The 24,484-nt window shown below is 51.6% G+C and overlaps 2 protein-coding genes across 2 annotated transcripts; one reads left to right on the forward strand and one right to left on the reverse strand.

Moving 5' to 3' along the window:
- On the reverse strand, window positions 1-3,695 carry LOC105726086 (basic proline-rich protein-like). Its single transcript, XM_064371994.1, has 4 exons — window positions 2,663-3,695; window positions 2,083-2,359; window positions 1,174-1,311; window positions 1-1,048 (listed from the first exon to the last, which is right to left on the reverse strand). Exons 1-4 carry the CDS (start codon window positions 3,693-3,695, stop codon window positions 1,024-1,026), a joined length of 1,473 nt encoding a protein of 490 aa, XP_064228064.1. The 3' UTR covers window positions 1-1,023.
- SALL3 (spalt like transcription factor 3) lies at window positions 3,462-23,876 on the forward strand. Its single transcript, XM_021673522.2, has 3 exons — window positions 3,462-4,016; window positions 15,573-18,949; window positions 21,035-23,876. Exons 1-3 carry the CDS (start codon window positions 3,935-3,937, stop codon window positions 21,464-21,466), a joined length of 3,891 nt encoding a protein of 1,296 aa, XP_021529197.2. The 5' UTR covers window positions 3,462-3,934; the 3' UTR covers window positions 21,467-23,876.
- Window positions 23,877-24,484: the final 608 nt, after the last annotated feature.

Consider the following 24,484-nt stretch of genomic DNA (forward strand, 5'->3'; position numbering starts at 1 on the left):
TCTCGCAGATAGGCTTTGTTTTATTTGAATAAATGATACAGATTGAACCAAACGCTTAATTATATGTTTCACTAATGTAAAATATACAGCATTAATTTGTAAATAATATTAGACAGACAAAATAATAATGTGTCACCTCTTAAAATGAAAACAACATTGCAGGAGGAAAGAATTAACAAATTAGATTTAATTACAGGGAAGAAAAGCAACTTTTGTTTTTTCGAGTGTTTAGGTACGACAATATTAATAGACAGTGGTCATGTGGTGACGCGTGTGTGTGCCCCACTCCCTCCGAGTCTGCACCGCACATGCACACTTCCCAGCGTCCCTTTAATATGAGCACGACCAGAGCGCACATCCTGCCTCATCTGTGAAAATATTCCATGGACACGTTGTCACTTCGCAATGTATCTATGGTTGCAACTCAGGCTTACGATACAAGCGCTTTTATTAAAAGTTGTCGCACGGAATAAGAGCAATTAAAGAAAAGTTTCTGATCTGAGTGCAGGGAAGGAAAACAGGGAGGAACAAGGCGGTCAAGAAGTCGCATGACTTTTGTTTTCTATCTTTGCTCTGAAATAAAAAATTGATCTTGTTCACTTAGGTCAATTTTAAAAAGGTGCGCCGCAGAAATTACTCGTGCGCACCATTTCAGCTGTGGGGACATTCGAACAAGTTTCCGCTGCGCACACAGCCTCCCGGGCCCTCTCCTCCAAGGCTTTGCCGGATCTTCCAACGAAATCCCAGAGCACAGCCTGCGCTGGGGAGCCCGCAACTCTCCGGTTCTCTGCACCCCACGCCGCCCGGAACCTGGGACAGCGGCCACGCCGGGCTGGGCCAAGGGCAGAGCTCGCACCCTGCCTTCATGCCCGGTTCACTTGCGTCCACGGAAGCGCCGTGCCAGCCTCCTCCATCTTCCCACTCGCGCATGACACGACGACCCGCGCGACACTTCTGCAATCTGAAAGCTTGCTTCTCACAGATAAAGGGCCAGAGCCTCACACTTGCCTTCGCTGGAGGGACTTAGGAGTTCCTCCCACGTCCACACCTTGTAGGAAATGCAAAACATATCGATGACATTAAACAGTTGCGTTTGGAAGCCCCAGAAAGACCTCAGGAAATCCTGCCAGTTTGTTGGAGAGAGGGGTGCGGGACAGGGGGAGCGGGCCTTACGCCACAGAAAAGATGGGCGCAGCGCGCTTAAAATGACCCACTGAGGAGTTGGTGCCGCTGGGCCCAGAGGCTGCTAGTCCAGCTGGCTCTGGACTTGCTCCAACAGGCGTCAGACGCCGTGGGAACCTCAGTCTGCTTCTTCTCCCCAAAGTGTGTCGGTTAAAAAAAAATAGAATAAGAAGTAGTAGTTGTAAGGAAGAAAAAAAGAGAGAGTGGCACAATTAACCAGGTCATGAAAGCTAGGACACCTTCAGCCCCGTCTCTGGTCCACCAGCGGTCGTTCTGCGTTCTTCCTCTCCTCGAAAGCAGTCTCAGACCCCTACCTTTCCGCTGCGCCTCTGCGACTTCCCCACACTCTTTAGTCCTGTAAATTCTGCCAGAAACTCGCATTCTCCAAACTGCTTTCCCGCCTCCCCACTGCGTTCCTTTTTTCTCTCCCCACCCGCAACGTCTCTCTTTGCCCCTCTTTTCTCAGAAAAATTCCTGCCCGCCCCCCTCCGCGCGCCCCAGAGCCCGGGCTGCAAACTTTTCCCCGCCGGGCGTCTCTGCACCAGATGCCAGAGAATCCCCCCAAAGCCTGAGCATCTGCAAAAGTTCGCAGCCTAACCGCGAGATAAACACATTTCCCCCGTAGTTTAACTAGAAAAGCGCCTTCAATATGTATGTTAAACGTGATTAACTCGAGATTTCAAACATCTTTTATTTGCCTGTCTTGAAAAAAAAAAAAAATGAATACGCCTGCCACCAAAAGGCAAAATGAAACCAACCTTAAGGGTGTTTGGGTTTTTTTTTTTTTCCAAAAGTGGCGATGGGGGCTGTTTGGAGATGACCCCAACCTGCGCCCTCCCTTCCTCTAAGACCCTCCAGCGCTTTTCCTGGAACCCAAAGCTCTGACTTTGTCCAACTTACACAATTAAAGGCGGGCGGGAGAACGCGGGCTGGGAAGCAAGCGGAAAGATTCTAGAATGGAAGGCAGCCCGCCGAGCGCGGCTAACCGCGCCAGGCCAGGGTCCGATGGAGCAGGCGGGGATTCCTCCCCTAGGCGGACCCCTGCCACCAGCCCTGCCTGGAGCTCGCGGCCCTCGGAACACCCGGGACCGGCCGCTCGCCGCCGGCTTCCCCCAGCGAACGCCTCGGGAAGCTCCAGGAGGCCATCTGTGCTGACGCTTCGCACCAGTCGGGGCCACTTGCAAGGACAAAAATCAGAAATTTAGGAAATGAAAAACGGCGCACTAGGGCGAGGGGCACTGGCGCGGGAGCGGCGGCGACCGGGCCTGGGACACATCCTGGCGGCCGCTCGGGTACGGAGGACACGGGCGGGAGAGCGCGCGGCGGGTGCACAGCCGCCGTTGGGAGTGCGCGCCTGTGCGCGCGGGGCGAGGGCGCGTGCGTGCGACCGCGGGAGAGGGGGCGGGGGCGCGTGCGGGGAGCGCGCCGCGCCAGCTGCCCCGGGGCGTGAGGCCGATCCGAAAGTGTGGAACCCCCTCACCTGGCCCCCAGGTCATCCCCGAAATCCCGGGGACGCGGTGGGCTGCGCGCGGGACTTCGGTGGAGTTGGAACTTTCGCTCGCGCTCGCTGCCCACTCCGCGGGCGCCCGGGCCACCGCGCCCGTGGGGAAGAGGGACTGGGGTGGGGACATCGGGGCCCAGAGGTCCCCTCCCTTTCCTGCATTTAAGAGGCCGCCGCCGGAGGAGAGGAGAGGCCCCGGCGGCCTGGCGCGGGGGCGAGGCAGCCCCGGTGGCGGCGGCAGGCGGGGCGGGCGCTCCGGAGTCGGTGGGGCCCGCGGGTTGGGGGGCGGGGAGAGGGGGGAGCGGAGGGGAGGGGGCACGCGGGGGAGGGAGGGAGGGAGAGGAGGGGAGGAGCCGCGCGGCCCGCGCCGCTTCCGAACCGGAAAGTTGGTCTTGCCGAAGTCCTGCCACCCCGGCGTGCGCACTCCGCTCCGCTCCGGCCGCGAGGCTCCGAGCCGTGCCGGCCGCGAGGGAGCCCGCGGAGGGGACGCGGGGCCGGGCGAGAAGGTCCGGAGAGCGGGGGGCACCTGAGCCCGAGCGGGGCCGCTGCGCGGAGCGGCGCCGAGAGCCGCGGCGGAGCAGCGGAGGCGGCCGGCGGACCCCGCGCGCCCGTAGCGGGAGGCGCCCGAGCGGCCGGGCCGAGACAAAGGCGCCGGGTCGGAGCCCTGCCCGCGGCCGCTCGCTCCGGGAGGGGCTGCCCGGCGGCGGCGGGGGGGCGCGGCGCGGGGCGCGGGCGGCGGCGCAGACACTCTATAAAGGGGCGAGCCCGGCGCGCCGGCGGAGACGGCGCCGCGCGGACGCCGCCAAAGTTTGCCGCTTGCGCCCTGCGGAGCGGCGGCCACCTCGGCCCGCGCCGTACCCGGGCCCGCCGGAGCCGCAGCGGGGGCGGCCGAGGAGCGCGGCGCCGGAGCCCGCGATGTGAGGCGGCGCCGGGCAGCGCGCGCCCCGGTCGGTCCCGAGGCGCCGCGGCCCCTCCTCGCCGGCGCGGCCGCTAATTGCGAGCGCGGCCTCATTTGCATAGGCCGCCGGAGTCCGCTGGAGGCCGGCCAATCCGCGCGGCCCTCGGCTAATGGCCATGCATTATTCACCAGCCTAATTGCTCAGCCCCATGCGCGGCCCGCGCAGCCGCCGCCGCCGCCCCGCGCCCCGCGCCCCGCGCCCGCCCGGCCGTCCCGCGCCCGCCCCGCGCCGTCTCCGCCGGCCGCCCCGCTGATGTCGCTGCCCCGCGCGGGGCCCGAGCGCCGCTAGCAGCATGTCCCGGCGCAAGCAGGCCAAGCCCCAGCACCTCAAGTCGGACGAGGAGCTGCCGCCGCCGGACGGGGCTCCCGAGCACGGTGAGGGCCGGGGCTCCGGGGTGGCCGGGGTTCTGGGGCTGCCTGCCCGGGCTGGGGAAGCGCGTGCGTCCGGGAGCGGGAGAAAGTTCCCCGGTTCCCGCGAGCGACTGTCCGCCCCGCGCCACGCCGGCCGCGGGGACCCGGGTGCTTCGGCGGAGCGCGCGCGGCCGCGGAGAGAGTTGTGGGCGAAGTAAACTTGCCTCCTCTCCTCGGAGTTGGGGAGCTGCGCGCGGGGGGCGCCGAGGCCGCGGCCGGCTCGAGGACGGCGCGGAGGCCGGGGCGGGAGTCCACGGCGCCTCAGTCTCCGCACCGTCCCCCGGGGTCTCTGCACCCGGACGCTGAGGCCGGCTTCGGCGACCCCGAGGCGAACGCGGCGGCGGGGAAAGCGACCGGAGCCCACCTACCGCTGGACGCGGGCCGGGGACCCCGCCGCCTGCCCGGCCAGCTTTGTTCAGCGCCGCAGGTCCCGGGGGCCCCGCGCCACCCCTCCGGCCCCGCCTGCGCCCCCGGCCCCCCGCACCGCCGGCCTCGGGTGACCCGCGCGTCCCAGCGCGTGGACGCATCCTGTGATCGCGTTGCGAGGCGAGGGGAAGGTCGGGTCTCGGCCCTGCCTAATGGCCGCCTGGGGAATTAAGCTGGAGTGAGCGCGGCGGCGGCCTGGGGCCTGCCCTCTGCACGCGGCAGAACCCCCGTGTTTCCGGGGCGTTGCAGGGTCTGCGCGGGCCTTCTCCCGTCTTTCTGGATCCACCGAGGCCGGCGCTGGAGACGCCTTTGAGTCGTTTCGCTGCTAGGAGCTTCCTCCTTGAAACCTCCAAACGCGAAGGGCAGGCGCCGCGCAAGTTAGAGCCCGGCGGAGGGCTGGGCTTCCCAGAGCGGCACCTGAGCCCCGCCGAGTTTGGGGTGCCCCCGGGCCCCTGGGTCGAGTTACAACCTCAGGCCGCGGCCCCAGGCTTCGGCGCGCCCCGCGGGGCCCCCAGGGCGCCAGGAAGGAGGGCCGAGGAGGGCGGCGGCGCGACCCCGAGCCTGCAGCACAGCTCGCACGTAAAATAATTTGTTCCTTAGGAAAATAGGCAGGACGACTTTTATGACTGACCTATTACAAGTTGCTGGAGGCAGATGGTGATCTTTTTACTCTGAGAATGAGACTGTCTGCGAAAAGGAAACGGGGCGGAAGAGTTTCCCACACAGTGGAGGAAAGTTTGACAAAGCAGGTAGACACCCATGTCGGCTGAGAACGCGAGAGCATGCCTGTGACGCGGCTGGAGAATTAATGAATTAAATAAAATGAGTGAGCTTGCTGGGGGCTTTTTGTTGCCGTGGAGGTAAGGGAGTCTTATCTGCGTAGCCAAGTCAGCCAAGATTAGAACAGGCGATATGCTAAAAAGAAACGCTTGCATATGGTGGGCAGATTAAGGACAAAGAATCTTTTTGTCATGGAAATAGATTTTTTTTGTTTTGTTTACTTCATCACATAGAATTCCTCACACTTGGTTCGTTTTGTATCGCCCTCAATGACTACATGATCAAATGAATGGATTTATTTCTGCCGAATGAGAAAGACAGTCTTTCCTTCAAAAGAACTACATTGCATCCCAGTGAGGAATTTTAAAGCTTTATTATTGTGGCTCCTGAATAGCTTAAAATCGGCTTTCACAGCCGCCCCAAAATGCAACAATGTAAATACTTCTCAGCTTTGTAGGGTCGTTATCAAAATGTGCAGTGTCTCTTTTTATTAAAGCATATTTTAATTAATAGAGTAAAACCCCTTGTATTTAACAATTAACAAGCTGAGGCGCTGCTATTCATTTTTAATTTCACTTCAGAAATGTGAGCATGCTGAACTTAATAGTGTAAACATGCAGAGGGCTGTATCGCCTATATTTGAAAGCCTAAGATGGGATAAATTATTCACAAGTTCTATTTCGAATTCCTCTTGTTGCTGCTCGAATTTATTTAGACATGCAAAATATTCAGGTATTTTACCCATGGTGGAATTAAAGTTCTTCTCAAGCCTCTGTTTTTCACAGCATCCAGAGTTGTAATCCAGACATTGCCACAGTTCCTGGTCACATTTTGCAACAGGCCCAAAATACACTGGGCTGAGTCTTGGCCGAGCTGTTTCCGTGCTTGTTTGAGGATAGTTTAGGCAAACTATCTTTTTACATTCTCTCTCATTTAATTATTTCCAAGCAGTTTGTCCATGGAGCATAACAGACACTCTGTTAAGTCAAGGAATGCCCCATTTGCGTGTTACCCAGTCGCACTCAGCATCGTTCCTAAGATAACTAAGTAAAAATGTTTCTAAAATAAATAGGTGTGGAAACCAAATTATTCCAGCCTGAATCAGGTCGTCTCAAAATTGTGATTTTTTTAAATGCGATGGAAATAAACAGACCATGCCGGAAGTTACAAGTTAGCTCAGTCAGTTTACAGTGTTTTAGAAACGAAGTAAATCATTCCTTTGTATCACTCGGGCAGTGACATATTAATTAAAGCAGTAGGTCCATCTACAAGCAGTAAAATGGAAAGCTATTGATAATGTCCTGCAGAACAAATATTATATGCAAAAATGTTTAGTATCATGGGGGCCGAGATGCACAGTCACATTAATTGATAGCACAAAGCCTGTGTTTCTTAAAAAACAATTATGATTTATTTTTGAAGCAATGAAAAGATTCCATACAAAAACAACTTTGGTGTTACCCAAACCTTATCACTATGAAACACGATGATGTGTCTAGAATCAGAAAAAGTAAGGATAATTTATGTAAAGTTCTAAAGTCATCCTTTTGTAAAAAATATGCACATACATATATTAAGAGTCATTGAGACATTCCTGACAGAAGATGTCTTTTAGAATTACTTACTTGCAAATTATCTCATTCCTGTTTTAGAAGAAAAGGTGTACAGCTTTGGGATCCAGTGAACTTGGCGCCACTAGTAATCTTTTGAGGCAGCTGAATATTTTTGTTCTAAGAAAAATTAATTAAAACTTCCAATCACAGTTAAAACTTTAAAAGATACAATATTGCTGTTTCTTGTATAAAACACAGTTTGAGAAAGATGTGTTTTATTGTTGCTAGAAAATATGTATTTAAGAAGGAACAAAAGGACATTGTAATTTAAAACCATTGACCATCCTGTATTTTGTTTGTAAGCACTCATTGCTTCAAAGTGTGTTTTTATTTTCTGCCAACTTAGAAGTATACGGCTGTCTTAAAAATCCTTTTAAATGTGGTGAGTATGTGATTTAAGAATTTGCCAGTGGTATTCACAGACTGTCTGAATGAAGGAAAGAGGCTCGGCCACCAGTGCTTGGCGCAGGATCTTTTTCTTTTATCTGTATATGCATGGTTTGCCCTCGGCGCTCCCCTGCACACTGCACACATTTACAATTCAGCATACCAAAAGGAACAATGCAGGAGCCACTTTCCAACATTCATAGGCAGATTGCTTTCTCTGAAACATGAAAGGTAAAAAGTAAGGAACCGGGTTGGGTGGAGGGAGAGGAAAATAAGATTTTGCAAACATTTCTTTTAAAAACAATGTTAAAAAACTTAATCTATTTAAAAAATTCACATTTCTGTGATCAACAAAAAAAGCTTGCCAATTAATTCCCACCTTAGAGAGAGAGCTGATTGTGTAACAGAGTTAGGGAATTTTATGTGCAATCCATTTTAAACTTCCATGGCGTTTGCATTATCCGGTATTTTTAGATCTGTTGTTCAAAGCCAGAAAAAGAAAAAGGTATGGAGTAACAGCAGGAATTACTTAGCAAGCTGGTTCTCTTTTGTATACAAGATGATGGCAAAAGTGGGTCAGATTTCATTCTGCAATCTCTAAAAAGCTATACCATTCATCTCCAGGTAGCCCTAAGAACATTTGCTTTTGGGGGTAAGTCAGCAAAAGTACCACCAGGGTTTCTACTCTGTGCACTGACCATTAGTGGGAATTTAGCATTCTTAGAAGGACTGGCACCGGTGTTTACTTAGGTACAATAAAAACCGTTTTTACTTCTAATGAGGTTATGCACCGTCTTTGAATGCTACAAGATAGTTTCAAGAAGCTGAATTTTTAAATATGATAACAGGAAGGATTTTTTGTTTTTATTAGTTTTTACTTTCCTGCATGATTCGTGGACTAGTTGCAGAAGAAGCCCAACATGTTTCAGTCTCGTGGTGGCGTGAGCTGAACTGCTGCTGCAGGGAAGTGTTTGTAGTCACAGCACACCCCAGTAGCTGCGGGTCTCGCACACGATCAAACGTAAAATGCAGGTAAACATTGAGCAATCCAATACTCCACGCAAAGTTTTACTTAAAAAAACAAAAAACCTGTCTCAGGATATCTTTCATGTAATTTCAACACATTTATGACTTAAAATGCAGCTAACTGATATCCAAGGAAACCAGGCCAGTCATGTTCCAGAAAGTATAAAATATTAATTGTAGGAAAATGATGGAATGGTCTTTATGTTAAAGATGAAGATGGATTTGTTTCTTAATTAAAAAGGGAAGAGTTCTTGAGACAGAGACACTGTCCACTGAGGGACCCGATAATGCCAGTGTGCTGTCTAAATATTTTCCTCTGCGGGCCTGTCTTTTTCAATCACCTTCAGATTAGTTATGCTTACTATCTAAAACCCCTACCCCCTTTGCATTCTCCGAGAGCATTAGCAGCCAGCTCGGCGCAGAAAGCCTTTTTGTCTGAAGTCTGAAAAGGTGGGGTTGCAGAGTGCTGGCCAGCTTCCGACCGTCTCTCCCTGAAGGTGGGTAGTTAGAAGTGCTTTGACAAGCCTTGCTGATTTAACCTTTGCCTGCTTTGCCCTGCCAGGGGTGGCCGCTAGATGTCAAGCTCATAATACAATTAGTGCATCTGTGCTGTTGACCTTGGCAACAGGGCTCACCACTGTTCTGTTAAGTGTTAACACTGAAGCTGAGTGTTAACTAGAGCTCCCGCGAGCTTGCGCAGCGCTGCACAGCTTCTCAGACGCCATCTAGTTCAGCACAAGTGTTTATAGTTCGTAAGAAGAAGAGAAAACGGCTTGCTTTTGTGTAGCTGTTGCATCTTGAACCGTTTAATTAACCCTGCAGCTGCCGCGGCACTCTGTCGACCTTCGTGGGCATCGCTGGTCCTGTTGCCCAGCGTGACCTTCGAGGCACTGTCGGCTGATTGTATTGTGGGATCTGTACACCTCCAGAGTCACTGGTTTCCACGACCTGGGGCAGTGGCTTTTCTGGGATGACTTTTTGCGTATGTGCAGACTTTGCCTGTAGAAATGAAACTGTGCCATGCAGTGCCGAGAAATGATGGAAGTGATCCCATCACCTGACCCCAGGTGTGAGTGGGCTGATGGTGGGTGTCTCGTGTCCCTCTGAGTGGTCTTGCATGTTTATTTTTATGCGTAGTGGGTTTGAAGAATGGCCAGTGTTTGGGTGCTTTCGAGTAGGCATGTCGTGAACTAGCACGTTTAATTTCATGTGTCAAATCAGTGAGACCACAGCCTTTGAATTTAAACCATCTCCATAATCTTCACCAAAAGTGACTTAGCAAAACCTTCTTTTCACCCCCTCATCAAATTTTGACTGAAATTGTTTGCATCAGCCGACAGATTTCAGGTCCGCATATTTTTCGTTAGGCAGAGATAGTGATATATGTGCACTCGTTGTAAGTGTGGTTCCAGCATAACATCTAAATGAAAGAACTATTGTGCAACCTTGACTGTAACAAACGTCTTATTATTTGAAGCAGCGTCGAGGGCAGATAGTTAAAGCTAGTGCTGTCCTGCTCCATCCGCATGGACCCATGAAGGCAACAGTGTCTCCTCCCTGGTGCTTCACCGCACAGATTAAAAACCGCAAATGTTTAAAGCAGAAGACAGTTGGTGGCTGTGCCACAGGTGGTCGTGACGTAACAAATGTGAGGTGTGGGCCACCGCGTCGACGCGGGCGTGCGCGGTCAGAGCCACGTTGAGCATGGCAAGAGTGCCCTCCACCGTTCAGCGCCGTGCGCACACGCTCTGAGGTCTCGGGAAAAGGACAGAACATCTTTCTGTTGCGCCTGGAATTTCTTCTACATTGTTAAACACAGTCGGGGTCTCTGTCTCCTCCTGTTTCACAGCTTGGGCTCAGTATGTGATAATTCATCTTTCTTTATGGGATTCAAAGCTATCATAAGGAGTTAAAAAGAATTAATTTGCAAGAAAATTAAGTGTCTCCTAACAATTTAGGAAAACTGGAAAAATGCTCTCTGGATCTTAGGAAATAGTCCATTTTCCTTTCTCGAAGATCCATGTGGCATTTTAAAGTTACTAATTGAAGTGCAGAAGTTAACATCCCTTTCCCTGCACTAAACAAATTCTGCTTCTCCTTTTGTTAATTGTAATGAGTAAAAATTACGCAGCAGAAGTGTATTAAAGACGAGCTTTTGAGACGGATAAAGAAAATTATAGAACACCTATTTTAATGCTACTTTGCAATTGGTTAGCTTATTTACAAGTCACTGTGCTTGAAATGTTACGACTGTAGCTTGAAATTTTTGAAGAAAGCTTTGTCTTAAGTACCCTGTGTGTGTGTACAGCGTATCTCACTGCACAGTTCATACACAAGCAAACATAAAATATATGTAAAAATTGAGCATTGTAATATTAGTCCAAGTAAACTTTTATTTTTTAAAAAAGAAAATAAAACTTGTCAGGTTATTTCTCATGTAATTTCTCACATAAAACCAAATCAAAGGATTGGTTTGCTTGGAAGTCACACAGCTGCATTTTACACACACACACACACACACACACACTCTACAATGGTGTTTTGCGCGTGTGGCTTTAAAAAGATCATAAAGGCTAAAAATTCTGCTTGTCATTCTGATACTCATTCCTTAGAAGATACATAGACTGTAACAGACCAGGAATTAAAGCTGAGCGAGGAGCAGAAACCGTCTGAGGGGCTCCTTTCACACCGAGAGTCACCGCTAAGAACACAAACACTTTTGTTAAACATTCTGTGTATATTAATGAGAAGGGAAAAATACATGTATTTTTTAAACTATCATCTTTGAAGCTACCCTTTGGTTAGAGGTTTTCTCTGACAGGCATGTGGGACCTTCCTTCCCTCTTCTGTACAACTGAGAAACACAGACAGGAATGTGCCCACGGTGATGGCGACCCTGAACGTCTTAGGTGTAAACAACACATTGGGATAACTGTAAATTAAATGGAAGAATAACTATATTTTTATCCCGTGTAGCGCAGGTGGCCAGCGTGCACCATCGGGGTGACGCTGATTCGAGATCAGCTAAGTGGGGGTTGTGGCAGAGCAGTCCTGACGCCTTCACGTTCTCACAGGAGCAGTGCAGCAAATAGGTTGGTACTTCCCAAAAGTAGCCCTGGCCGAATACTCCCATTCACCAAGAAGGGACGCGTGTTGGCTAAGTTCTCTGCTAGTGAACGGGTTGGCATTTTTCTTAACTTGTTCTAATATAATCCCGTTCCTGGCCATCCCTGCTGTTGAACAGTATGCAAAAAATAAGTTCCTTTGACATTACTGGTAATGTTTGCAATGCTTGCTTTTTAATTCACCCCCTTAAACAGAGAGGGAAAATGAAAATTGCATTGGAAATAAATTTCTCAAACTTGTCACTGTGACACTATGGTTACAGTGCTTCACTGACATGGTTTTGCCTTGACATAAAAAGTTTAGGCCATATTAATTAATGAATGTAATCACTTCTAATTTTGGAGCATGCAGGCCAGTTTAAAATATAAGTTTAATTTTAAAAGATGGTTAAATACATTTGAATCTGACATAATATTGGCTTTAAATGCTGGCAGGATTAAAGAGCATTAGAAGTTTATATGATAAAATTGTGGACTAAATTCAGATCTTCCCCATATGGGTTTGCTTGTTATAGACGGCACTTCAACATAAGTAAATAATGTCAGATTAGCACATAAACACTTTTATATATGCACGTAATCATCATCATGAGGGGAGCCACACAGGCGGTTTATAAGAACTTATTTTAATTCTTCAGAGTGCATCAGATGCCAGCACAACGTCCTGCTGCTCTGAAGAACTGTCCTTAGTAAAACGTACTCAAGTCAGGTAATTTCCTACAAAGTTCAGTCAAGTGTTGACTACGATTGTTTAATGACATTCTTAAAGTATGCGGACAAAATTTTAATTCCATGTGTGATATGTTAGGTTGGTTTCTTTAAACCTGTATTTCTTTTATTCGGGGCTACGTTCTGAAATTGGTTCTGATCTACAACTTTTATGGAGCGCTGATCACATTCAAATGTTGATAGTGAGACAGTCACAGCTTGAGCACGTGAGAACAACTGAGGTGATCACGTTATTGGTATTTTATACAAACCTCAATAGAAAGTATAGATGATGATCCTGATTCATTTGCCTGAAATAATAAATCTGAATTATATTGAATTTTTTTTTCCTTCATTAGGAATAACCTTTAAGGTCTGTTTAGTCAAAAGTCACATTTATTATGGAGCGTTGCTTATACAGTCCAGCACAGCTTCCTTGGGCTCACTAACAGAATGAACCGTTAACAGGTCCAAATGATCACAATGCCATTTTCAACACAATTTCCTTTTTCAATTTTGAAGGAAGAAGTGGGAGCTTATTTTACTTTGAAAAGAATCTTTTCATTGTATTGGCAATTATCACTGGTAATTGCTTTGAACAGAACGACTTACTATTGGCAGAAAGTGCTTCAACCTTCTTTGCCGTTTCCACAATTGAGAAACAGTTGCAATTCAGCAAACTTACCAGTGGAAAAAGTGAAATTACTGCGTGTGGAAACACTTGCCAACATCCATGAATTAGGAAGTGAACCCTAAAAACACTTTCACGTATTTTTAAAAAAAAACAAAAATGATTGGGAATATAAAAATGCAGGTTGTTAAGGTAAACAGAGACTCGTTTGGGTCAGGACCTTTGCAAAAACCACAAGATCTTTGGGAGATGTTCATTTTTAAAGATAAAATTTATTTGTGGTTATGTAAGTTAATTTTTTCAACACTGAAGTCACTTTTAATGATCCAGGAATCAACCTAATTTTAAAGCATTTCCTCAAAGAACTGTCTCTAATACATATTCCACAGAAAGCTTTGTGTATACGCTTTGTAAAATTGCAAGCAGATACACTGCCTGAACGTTTTTGTAGAGCATATAAGTTATACATTTTATCTCCTATAAGGAGTTAAGTATAATTAGCAAGCATTTAATTTCTTGGGATGTTCCTTTTTAAAATATTTCATATCATAGTTTCACAATATTGGAAAACCCCTTAAAACCCTGCTCCTTGTCTAGTTACAGTAGTCATTTCTGTGCGTACAGATGTGTGTGGACGGCTTACTGCAGATGAACTTTTTAATGGCTACTTAGATTTTTGGTTTTAAATATGCAAGTCTGCTGAAGAACATTCCAGTCTTAAAAATAAAAGTGATTTTGTGATTATTTTTAAGATGCATGTCTAGAATTTGAGCTAGGCCTTACTTGTTATCAATCATTAGGAAACTACTTACCTGAAGATTGGAGGCCCTTTTTGTTTTTTGCCCTGCTCCATAACCTTTAGGGGTTTAAAATTAGATTTCGCATACATTGAGCAAAGTTGAGTACACAGAGTATTTATTTTGCTAATGCGCCTATCTGCAGTATAAATCAGCTGTGTCTTTGCTTCCAGCTACAGTCAACCTCATTACAGACACCTATTACATTCCTTCCTCCATACAGTAATGAGACTTGCCGCAGTCTGATCTTCGGTGCTGAATTTCGTTTAAAAGTCTAGCAGGTTTTATGGGCTGCAAGCTCTAACTTCTTTCCCCTTCAGATGGTTTAGCCAGTTAAGAAAATGCTAATTGAACACTGCTAATAATTTTTTAAAGGCATGTATAAATTACCTGGGAATAATGCCCTCGTAGTGAGTCACAAACTAGCCTCCAGAAAATATTTTTCTTTTCCAGTAGAGGAAAAGTATGTTTTTAGAGGACATTTTTTTAATCAGAATTCTCTGTTGAACTCAGTGCTAAGTTATTCTTTTTCCAAAACCCTAAACAACGTCAACAACGAACGTGGAGCTTTTTAGCAAAGGCGTTTGCTGATGCTCTAACATTAAATTATTTCCGGGGCCACGGACTTGGAGATGTTTTGTTCTCACACACGACAGCGCGCGTTTAACAAAGAGCTGACGTGCAGCTGTCATTGTGTCTGTCGGAGCTGATGTGTTGCCGTCACTCCATCTGTAAGTTGACAAAAAGCAGTTACAAGTCAGTAATACCCAGGCAAGCACAGAACCTGAGTAATTACTGGAAATTACTTTTTACCCCAACCACCCGAAACATGGAAGGAGGCACCGTGGCTGTCTGTTGATCTCCCGTTCCTGTACAGCTATTTATTTGATCAGGTGTGAATTAGAGTTGTTCATTAAACTTGGTTGTTATTCGGCACAAGAGGGTAAGGGGAGACAGAGGAAGTGCCTGCCTACAACAGTAATTAAACATGTGTAACCAATTAGACGGTTTCCACCACGGCACAAGCATATAATTTGCCAAGTCCTCTATGAGAATAGATGAAAGTAGGTACAAAAAGTGTGTCTGACTACAACATCCTCATGTTAAACATGTCAACATAAATGCACTTTAAATATATAATTTCTAGTTTGTTAAACCACTGAATTCTGTTGGCTAATAACAGTAACATGTAATTTTAGTTCATTTTGCCAAGAAATATTGCATGTGACAGAGCCAATTAATTGTGTTAAACATGATGTGTTTTATGCCTAGACTGTATTGATACGTGTGTGGCAAATCCTAAAATGCAGAAGTGTACCCTATCTGGAAGAAAGGACAAGGGCAGAGAGAGAGGGACTGCTCTGTTGCTCTGAGTTGGGGGAGATTGTTTTTCTGAGCTGATGTAAGAATCGCTTATGTTTTCTTTGTTACATTCACAAATGAAAGTATTTAGGCAAAATTGCCTACATAAAGTAAATGCCCATTGACCTGAAAGGTTCTGTACGTAACGTTACCTTAAATCTGGACTGTCTGCGTTGCATGAAGATGAGAAATACGCGTGGTGGGGACCACACCGGGCACAGCGCGGCCCTGTCAGGTGCTGATGTGTTTGAAAGGTTACAGATTAGTCTAGCAGTGTTAAGTGAACTGGCAAAGGCATCTCTAATTTTGCTGGAAATGAGGAAGCCGGACGGTAAAGGGGAATCCTAATGAGCCCATCGAAAGCCGGCTTTGTACCCAACAGACAGGGTAGCCGCGGATTGTATGAAAATATTGGAAATCAATGACTTCTATGGAATTTCATTAGGAAGCAGTATCCACAATTGATAGGGCCTCATAATTTGATGGATTGGGCTAAGAAAATGATTAGCTAGCTAGAGAGAGTCATAGCATGCGCACGCTGGGACGTCAGACGTGTTGAAGTGGGGTAATTTGTACAAAATAAAAAATATTGATTTTACTCGTGCAAAATTTTGAGATGGAGGCGGGCGCCCGGCCGTGGCTGACGCAATCTCTTGGTCTTGCAGCCGCCCCGGGCGAAGGCGCGGACGACGCGGACAGCGGGCCCGAGAGCCGCAGCGGGGGCGAGGAGACCAGCGTGTGCGAGAAATGCTGCGCCGAGTTCTTCAAGTGGGCGGACCTCCTGGAGCACCAGCGGAGCTGCCCCAAGCTCCCGCCCGTGCTCATCGTGCACGAGGACGCGCCAGCGCCGCCCGCCGAGGACTTCCCCGAGCCTTCGCCCGCCAGCTCCCCCAGCGAGCGCGCCGAGAGCGAGGCGGCCGAGGAGGCGGGGGGCGCGGAGGGCGCGGAGGGCGAGGCCCGGCCCGCGGAGAAGGAGGCCGAGCCCATGGACGCGGAGCCCGCGGGGGACACGCACCCGCCCCGGCCCCCGCCCGCGGCCCCCGCGCCCCCCGCACCCGCCTACGGCGCGCCGAGCACCAACGTGACCCTGGAGGCGCTGCTGAGCACCAAGGTGGCCGTGGCGCAGTTCTCGCAAGGCGCGCGCGCGGCGGGCGGCTCAGGCGCAGGTGGCGGCGTGGCGGCGGCGGCCGTGCCCCTGATCCTGGAGCAGCTCATGGCCCTGCAGCAGCAGCAGATACACCAGCTGCAGCTCATCGAGCAGATCCGCAGCCAGGTGGCCCTGATGCAGCGCCCGCCCCCGCGGCCCTCGCTCAGCCCGGCGGCCGCCCCAAGCACACCGGGCCCGGCCCCCACGCAGCTCCCAGGGCTGGCCGCGCTCCCGCTCTCGGCTGGAGCCCCCGCCGCCAACCCCGCAGGCTCCGGCCCTGTCGCCCCGGCTGCTTTCGAGGGCGCGCAGCCCCTATCCCGGCCTGCGTCCGGCGCCAGCACCCCCGGCGGCCCCACCGAGCCCAGCGCCCCCGTGGCCCCCAGCACCGCCCCCGCTGCCCCCACCCCGGCGCCGCAGAGCAGCACGGCCTCCTCACAGCCCCAGAGCGCGTCCACACCGCCCGCGCTGGGCCCCGGGTCTCTGCTGGGCGCAGCGCCTGGCCTGCCGAGCCCGCTTCTACCTCAGACCTCCACCAGCGGAGTCATCTTCCCCAACCCGCTGGTCAGCATCGCGGCCACGGCCAACGCCCTGGACCCCCTGGCCGCGCTCATGAAGCACCGCAAGGGCAAGCCGCCCAACGTGTCGGTGTTCGAGCCCAAGGCCAGCGCCGAGGACCCGTTCTTCAAGCACAAATGCCGCTTCTGCGCCAAGGTCTTCGGCAGCGACAGCGCGCTCCAGATCCACCTGCGCTCGCACACGGGCGAGCGGCCCTTCAAGTGCAACATCTGCGGGAACCGCTTCTCCACCAAAGGCAACCTGAAGGTGCACTTCCAGCGGCACAAGGAGAAGTACCCGCACATCCAGATGAACCCTTACCCGGTCCCCGAGTACCTGGACAACGTGCCCACCTGCTCGGGCATCCCCTACGGCATGTCGCTACCCCCCGAGAAGCCCGTGACCACCTGGCTGGACAGCAAGCCCGTGCTGCCCACCGTGCCCACGTCCGTGGGGCTGCAGCTGCCGCCCACCGTCCCCGGCACGCACGGCTACGCCGACTCCCCCAGCGCTACCCCCGCCAGCCGCTCCCCACAGAGGCCCTCGCCCGCCTCCAGCGAGTGCGCCTCCTTGTCCCCCGGCCTCAACAACCCCGAGTCCGGCGTGGCAGCCACCGCCGAGTCCCCACAACCGCTCCTGGGCGGGCCGCCCCTGACTAAAGCCGAGCCGGTTAGCCTGCCTTGCACCAACGCCAGGGCCGGGGACGCTCCTGCGGGAGCGCAGGCCAGCGCCGGGGCCACAGACAGCGCGACCACAAGCCTCGGGAGCCCCGGGCTCCCCGCCGTCTCCGAGCAGTTCAAGGCCCAGTTTCCCTTCGGCGGGCTGCTGGACTCCATGCAAACGTCAGAAACCTCGAAGCTGCAGCAGCTGGTGGAGAACATCGACAAGAAGATGACGGACCCGAACCAGTGCGTCATCTGCCACCGCGTGCTGAGCTGCCAGAGCGCCCTGAAGATGCACTACCGGACGCACACGGGCGAGCGGCCCTTCAAATGCAAGATCTGCGGCCGTGCCTTCACCACCAAGGGCAACCTCAAGACGCACTTCGGCGTGCACCGCGCCAAGCCGCCCCTGCGCGTGCAGCACTCGTGCCCCATCTGCCAGAAGAAGTTCACCAACGCCGTGGTCCTGCAGCAGCACATCCGCATGCACATGGGCGGCCAGATCCCCAACACGCCGCTGCCCGAGGGCTTCCAGGACGCCATGGACTCCGAGCTGGGTTACGACGACAAGAACGCCGAGACGCTGAGCAGCTTCGACGACGACGTGGACGAGAACTCCATGGAGGACGACGCGGAGCTCAAGGACGCGGCCGGCGACCCGTGCAAGCCGCTCCTGCCCTACGCGGGGTCCTGCCCGCCGTCGCCCCCCTCGGTCATCTCCAGCATCGCCGCCCTGGAGAACCAGATGAAGATGATGGACTCGGTCATGAGCTGCCCGCAGCTGGCTGGCCTCAAGGCCGTGGAGAATGGGTCCGGGGACAGCGACCGCCTGAGCAACGACTCGTCGTCGGCCGTGGGCGACCTGGAGAGCCGCAGCGCTGGCAGCCCCGCCCTGTCCGAGTCCTCGTCCTCGCAGGCCCTGTCGCCGGCCCCCAGCAACGGCGAGAGCTTCCGCTCCAAGTCCCCGGGCCCCGGCGCCCAGGAGGAGCCCCGGGAAATCGCGCTCAAGACCGAGAGGCCCGACAGCCCGGCCCCCGCCCCGGGCCTCGGAGGCGCGCCCAGCCGCGCGGGCATCAAGGAGGAGGCGCCCTTCAGCCTGCTGTTCCTGAACCGAGAGCGGGGTAAGTGTCCCAGCGCTGTGTGTGGTGTCTGTGGCAAGCCTTTTGCTTGCAAGAGCGCGTTGGAAATCCACCACCGCAGCCATACTAAGGAGCGGCCGTTCGTCTGCGCGCTCTGCAGGCGGGGCTGCTCCACTATGGGTAATTTAAAACAGCACTTACTGACGCACAGATTGAAAGAGCTGCCTTCTCCGTTATTTGACCCCAACTTTGCTCTAGGTCCCAGCCAAAGCACTCCTAGCCCGGTCTCCGGCGCCGCGCCCACCATGATCAAAATGGAAGTGAACGGCCACGGCAAGGCCATGGCGCTGGGCGAGGGGCCCCCGCTGCCCGCGGGCGTCCAGGTCCCTGCCGGGCCTCAGACACTGATGGGCCCGGGCCTGGCGCCCATGCTGGCTCCCCCGCCGCGCCGGACGCCCAAGCAGCACAACTGCCAGTCGTGCGGGAAGACCTTCTCCTCGGCCAGCGCCCTGCAGATCCACGAGCGCACGCACACTGGGGAGAAGCCGTTCGGCTGCGCCGTCTGCGGCCGGGCCTTCACCACCAAGGGCAACCTGAAGGTAAGAGCACGGCGGGCTCCGGCCCCGGCGCCTTCCTCCATCCCAGCGGCAGAGGTGCTGCTCCCGTCCTGGCCGGGGGACCAGAAGCCACGCGTGTTTGGGGGGGGTGTGGGTGTGTGTAGGGTGTGCGTGTGGGTGAGTAGCGTGGCGTACATGCGTGTGTGTGTGTGGTGTGGGTGTGTGTAGGGTGGTGTGTAGTAGGGTGTGTGTGGGTGAGTAGTGTGTGTGTAGTAGGATGTGTGTAGGGAGTGTGCGTGTACATGCATGTGTGGTGTGTGTGTGGTAGGGTGTGTGTGTAGTAGGATGTGTGTGTAGGGAGTGCGTGTACATGCATGTGTGTGGTGTGTGTGGTAGGGTGTGTGTGTAGGGTGTGCGTGGGTGAGTAGTGTGTGTAGGGAGTGTGCGTGTACATGCATGTGTGTGGTGTGTGTGTAGGGAGTGTGCGTGTACATGCATGTGTGTGGTGTGTGTGTAGGGTGTGTGCGTGTACATGCATGTGTGTGGTGTGTGTAGGGAGTGTGCGTGTACATGCATGTGTGTGGTGTGGGCGTGTGGTAGGGTGTGTGTAGGGTGTGCGTGGGTGAGTAGTGTGTGTATGTAGTAGGATGTGTGTAGGGAGTGTGCATGTACATGCATGTGTGTGGTGGGTGTGTGGTAGGGTGTGTGTGTAGGGTGTGTGTGGGTGAGTAGTGTGTGGGTGTGTCGCAGGGTGTGATGTGTCTGTGGAGTGTGCATGTGTGGTATGGGTGTGTAGGGAGTGTGCATGTACATGTATGTGTGTGGTGTGGGTGTGTAGTGTGATATGTGGATAGGGTGTGTGCATGTGTGTGTTTGGTGAGTGTGTAGTAGGGTGTGATGTGTGTGCATACGGTGTGCATGTGAGTAGCGTGTAGCCATGTGTGTCCATATGTGTAGGGTCATGTATGAGTGTGTGTGTGGGTGCTCCACGTGGGGTGTGTGAGGTATCCATACATATATAACATGTTCACTTGCAAATGTGCATGTAGTGTGTAGTGTCTGGCACACCTGTGTGTCCCTGTGCGCACACACATAGACTGCATCCCGTTAAGCGGCTGTGGGAGGAACAGGAGCCTGGGCCTCTCCTGGGGACACATGCAGCTGGGCCTCTGATGGCTTCAGCGGGAGTTAGGCATTAGTTAGGGGTGAAAACGCTCACTTTGCAACTTGGTGGGCAGGCCCAGGGCCCAGAGCCCTCTTGAATCTGATAGAAAGTAGACTTAGCTTTGAACCTCACACGTCATACAAGCAGTTCCAAGGCAAGGCCACCCAGCAGGCCCTGTGGTTCTGTCCTTGTAGCTGCCGAGAGGGCCCACAGGAGGGTGCTGGGTGAGAAGCTCCTGGTGTGGGGCTGGGGAGCCAGCCCTGTGCTGTGTTCCTGTGTGAGACCCCAGCAGCAGCGTTGGAGAGGGCGTGTGGCGAGCGCTGGGCGGCTCCGGGCACTGCCTTGTACTGTCGGCTGATGGCTGGTTTCTGTCGTCTGTGAAGTGCACATTTGCAAAGCCAGCCTGTCTGGGCCCCGGCAGCCTCTTCAGACAGCCCAAAGATTGGTGCCTGCGGTTTCTCCCTGGCATGTGTGGGCCAGATAAGAACCGCCCGAGGACCTGCTGGCCACAGGTGGCCCTGGGATGCTCTAGTATGAATGTTTCCTTGTTTGAGAGAGGCACAGTCAGAGTCCCAGCCCAGAAGCTGCAGGGTGGGGGCCCGGGAGGCCGGAGGGGAGCCAGGGCTCAGGCGAGTGAAGGCACCAGACCCGGACCATTTGAGCTCCAGAACATTCTCTGGGTGGCCACATGGATTTTACACCTTAAGGGAAAATTACTCTAAAGTTTGTCAACTGAAAGGCCACATTCATTAATTTATATTTATTGGTTTTGCTTATTGTATTCAATAAAACGAGATGTTGCATGTAGAAATAGAAAGTGCCCAGAAACGTCCACCTGTGCTTTGTTGCCCCCGAGTCGTGCTTGGGAGCGGGGTGGCTCTCTGTCTGCCACGGTGGAAGCGGAGCAGCTCCACCTCCGTGACTGGGCGCTTACTCGTGGGCTGTCTCCGTGTCTCGTGCAGGTGCACATGGGGACGCACATGTGGAATAACGCCCCCGCGAGGCGCGGCCGCCGCCTGTCTGTAGAGAACCCCATGGCTCTCCTAGGGGGTGATGCCCTGAAGTTCTCTGAAATGTTCCAGAAGGACTTGGCAGCTCGGGCAATGAACGTTGACCCCAATTTTTGGAACCAGTATGCTGCAGCCATCACTAACGGGCTGGCCATGAAGAACAATGAGATCTCCGTCATCCAGAACGGAGGCATCCCCCAGCTCCCCGTGAGTCTCGGGGGCAGTGCCCTGCCCCCGCTGGGCACCATGGCCAGTGGGATGGACAAAGCGCGCACCGGCGGCAGCCCACCCATCGTCAGCTTGGACAAAGCAGGCTCAGAAACAGCAGCCAGCCGCCCGTTCACGCGGTTTATCGAGGACAACAAGGAGATTGGTATCAACTAGCCAGTGACTCGCTCATCTGTCCTGCCCAGGCCCGGGTTTGGAGCATCAGGCATCTGACATCTCTTGCCTCGGTTCTCATTAGTTTCACACGTAGCAGAGCACGCTTTCACCGTGCGGCTGCTGAGAAGCGGTCTTGGAAGCGCTGCATGGTGCTCTCAGCGGCAAGCCTGACTGTCCTTGAGAACTCTGCAACCTTTTAAATAACTTTCTGTCAAAAAAAGTGCTTGGAAACCGTCTTAGGAACAGAAAGAGCTCACACCATGTCCCCTTCCTTTCTCCTAAAACCGACTAATCTCTAGAGGGAGAAACGGCCCCCCGCAGTATTCCAGTGAAACTGATTCGATGGTTTCGTTGGACTTAGACACTTGAACTATGCTTTTTAGAACTCTGCATCGCAAGGGCGTGGTTTAGTTCTCTCAATGCTGTGTATCATGACAGTATCTTCGTCTGTAGTATTTATAATATTAAGATTATGCGGGTAACAGACAATATCATAGCCCGACCTTAAACGAAGCTTTTGTACTGCAGAATACATCTGGCTATGTGATTTTGTTTTTAAAGCAAGGTTTGTTTTACTAAAGATAAGTGGATTATTTCAATGCAGGCAAAATTGTGAAGTTCCGTTGGGAAAGATAGCATGCTTTTCGTGTGCAAGTACCTGTCAGTAACAAGCCTTTTTTTTTTAATTTAAATGTTTGTAGCTGCTATGTTTTCCTAGTGTGGTCTGTAGCCCAGTGACTGGGGAGCAAGTTACAGACAGACGTCACCGTGAATCACTCACAGCGTTATAAACAGTTGTGAGAAAATACTTCACATTATCAACACTGTACAATAAAAAGTAATGTTTGTATAATGTGGTTGCAAACTCTTAATTTATACTATTGCACTTTTAGTATTTTGTATTAGGGAGGTTTGTCTATAATTTGAAAATTTAAGAAGATGTAAAGTATTTTATAAATAGTACTTTGGTTTAAGGAAAATGGGGGAAAAACTGTTAGTTTCTTGTTTTGTGTTACAGTCAAACAATATTAAAAATCTATGCCACTTACACAGGAAAGCCACCAAACTGGTCAGCTCCTCAGAAAAACAGGGCCTGCCGTTTCTTAAATTAAAATGATTTATTTAAGTTTTCTACAAAGCCCATTTAAAAGCTGTGACCACCCCTAAGGAAACCTTGGCGCGTCCGTCCTAGGACGGTGACAGCAGTGCAAGCCAGGAAGCCACCTGGAGGGCATTGTGCAGGTCTGAGTTTCATGTAAGCGGGTCTCTCACACCCACAGACAGGATTGTGGCTGCCTGGTGGCACTGGTCACATGGACAGGAAACCCGAGAGAAAGAGCAAGGATCAAGCAGGACGATCAGTCATGACTTTGAAATTTGCCGAGTTCCTGATTTATTTATTATCTTCTCAGATGAGAGCAAAGCACAGTGTCCTCTGATGACTCAGAACACAGCCTGGCGCTGACGGCTCAGCCTCCAGCCGGGAGGGCCCGGGCGGCGGGGGCAGCCGAGGCGGCGTGAAGGCGGCCTTGTGTGAACTACCTCATTTTCGTGTGTTGCAAGTGTGCTGGCGTCTGACACCATGAACTTCCAACAACAACGGTGTTAAGGGCTGCTCTGGTAGCTGGGTAACGGTGCCAGGAGTTGCGCGCCTGAATAAAGAACCAGACGGCGAAGCCTTCTCGGTTGAGACAGAAAAATCGAACAATCTTCTCCTAACATAAACACGGCAGCAACAGAAGCCACGGTAAGAGGATGGGCCATTTCTGCCAGCGCGTCACTGAGCGAAGAGGATCAGAGACTCATGAGCTGTTTATTTCTGCTGGAAATGAACTGGGAACTCTACAGCTCTGTTTTCCACGGTGATGAGATGTGACTTTGCCCCACCGTGCCATCTCTTCTCACGGGACGAGGGCTCGGGGTGTCGTGAGCGTTAGGCAGAGAAAACTGAGGTGGCTTAGGGTCGCTGTGTTTCAGCAGCTGAATGTTCCCGTTATTTATCTGTGTCCTTTTTGGTGTGTGTGTTTTGTTTTTCGGTTAGTATTTGGTACCATATAGTGTTCTCTCTTCTCCCAAAAGGATGTGTTTATAACTAAAGAGGAATGTAAAGTGTTGTAAATAAGAGAGCTCACGCAGGCCCAGCGTGCGGGCCAGGCCGTCCCTCTGCGTGGCGAAGAGAGACACTATTTTTATACTGTAACGCCACGCAGGGCTGGGGCCTCTGAGCAGCGGGCGATTGTTACCGAGACCCGGTATTTTTTATTATTAAATCTTGTGGCTTGACACATCTACTGATTGAAATGGATGTCTTAGTCTAGGTTACTATTTTTGTCATATGGAATTGAATAAAATGCAGGATGTCATATTATTTCTGAATTGCGTTCCTTGGTTCTTCCGATGGAGAAGGTGTAGTTTGGGGAGGTGGCCGTGTGGTGGGTGTGTGTCCATGGTTTTTCCACCAGGAAGGCCAGTGCAGGAGGACAGCTCAGATTTAAGCAGCGTCTCAGTGCATCTTCATTGGTTTTGAAATTTTTAATTTTTGCTTTTTTCCAAAATAAAAATTCAGCCTCTTAGTTGTGGATTTTTTTTTTTACATCTGTGATGAAAGAAGGTGTGGTGGAAATACCTGCGTATCAGAGACTCTGCGTTGCCCAGAAATGACCACTCAGAATTGCCTTCCTGTCGCTAGCATGAAGTGGAAATCCCGGCTTTTCAGGTCACTTGAACAAATAGTCGCGCATCACATCGCATCACGGGACAGGAGCGGGTGGGGCGGTGGTCACAATGTGGCGGTGGCAGCAGCTTTGTGAGGTCACCGATGGTGGGTCCCCGCAGCCGAGGTCCAGACGGAGAACGTCCGTAGCTTAAAATAAGCTTTGCCTCACTGATAACATTTGATGAGACTTAAAACATTAAATGATCTTATAGCTCCTGGGTTTCAAGATATATAATCAATTTTTTTTTTAATTTCTAAAATAACTACTGATAACCAAGAAGCTACAGTAGTTTTTACCTGGG

This window comes from Aotus nancymaae, unplaced genomic scaffold (genome assembly GCF_030222135.1).
Source record: "Aotus nancymaae isolate 86718 unplaced genomic scaffold, 86718_ANA_hifiasm-v0.15.2.pri h1tg000253l, whole genome shotgun sequence".
Taxonomy (NCBI): Eukaryota; Metazoa; Chordata; class Mammalia; order Primates; family Aotidae; genus Aotus; species Aotus nancymaae.

Excerpts from the sequence above, each read along its gene's own strand:
- LOC105726086 (XM_064371994.1), bottom strand. The coding sequence starts at position 3,695 with ATGAGGCCGCGCTCGCAATTAGCGGCCGCGCCGGCGAGGAGGGGCCGC. Across the intron at positions 2,360-2,662 it reads GGGGATGACCTGGGGGCCAG|TGGCCCCGACTGGTGCGAAG; the intron begins GTGAGGGGGTTC and ends TGTCCTTGCAAG. Across the intron at positions 1,049-1,173 it reads GCGCCCATCTTTTCTGTGGC|GTGTGGACGTGGGAGGAACT; the intron begins GTAAGGCCCGCT and ends ATTTCCTACAAG.
- SALL3 (XM_021673522.2), top strand. The coding sequence starts at position 3,935 with ATGTCCCGGCGCAAGCAGGCCAAGCCCCAGCACCTCAAGTCGGACGAG. Across the intron at positions 4,017-15,572 it reads GGACGGGGCTCCCGAGCACG|CCGCCCCGGGCGAAGGCGCG; the intron begins GTGAGGGCCGGG and ends TTGGTCTTGCAG. Across the intron at positions 18,950-21,034 it reads CCACCAAGGGCAACCTGAAG|GTGCACATGGGGACGCACAT; the intron begins GTAAGAGCACGG and ends TGTCTCGTGCAG.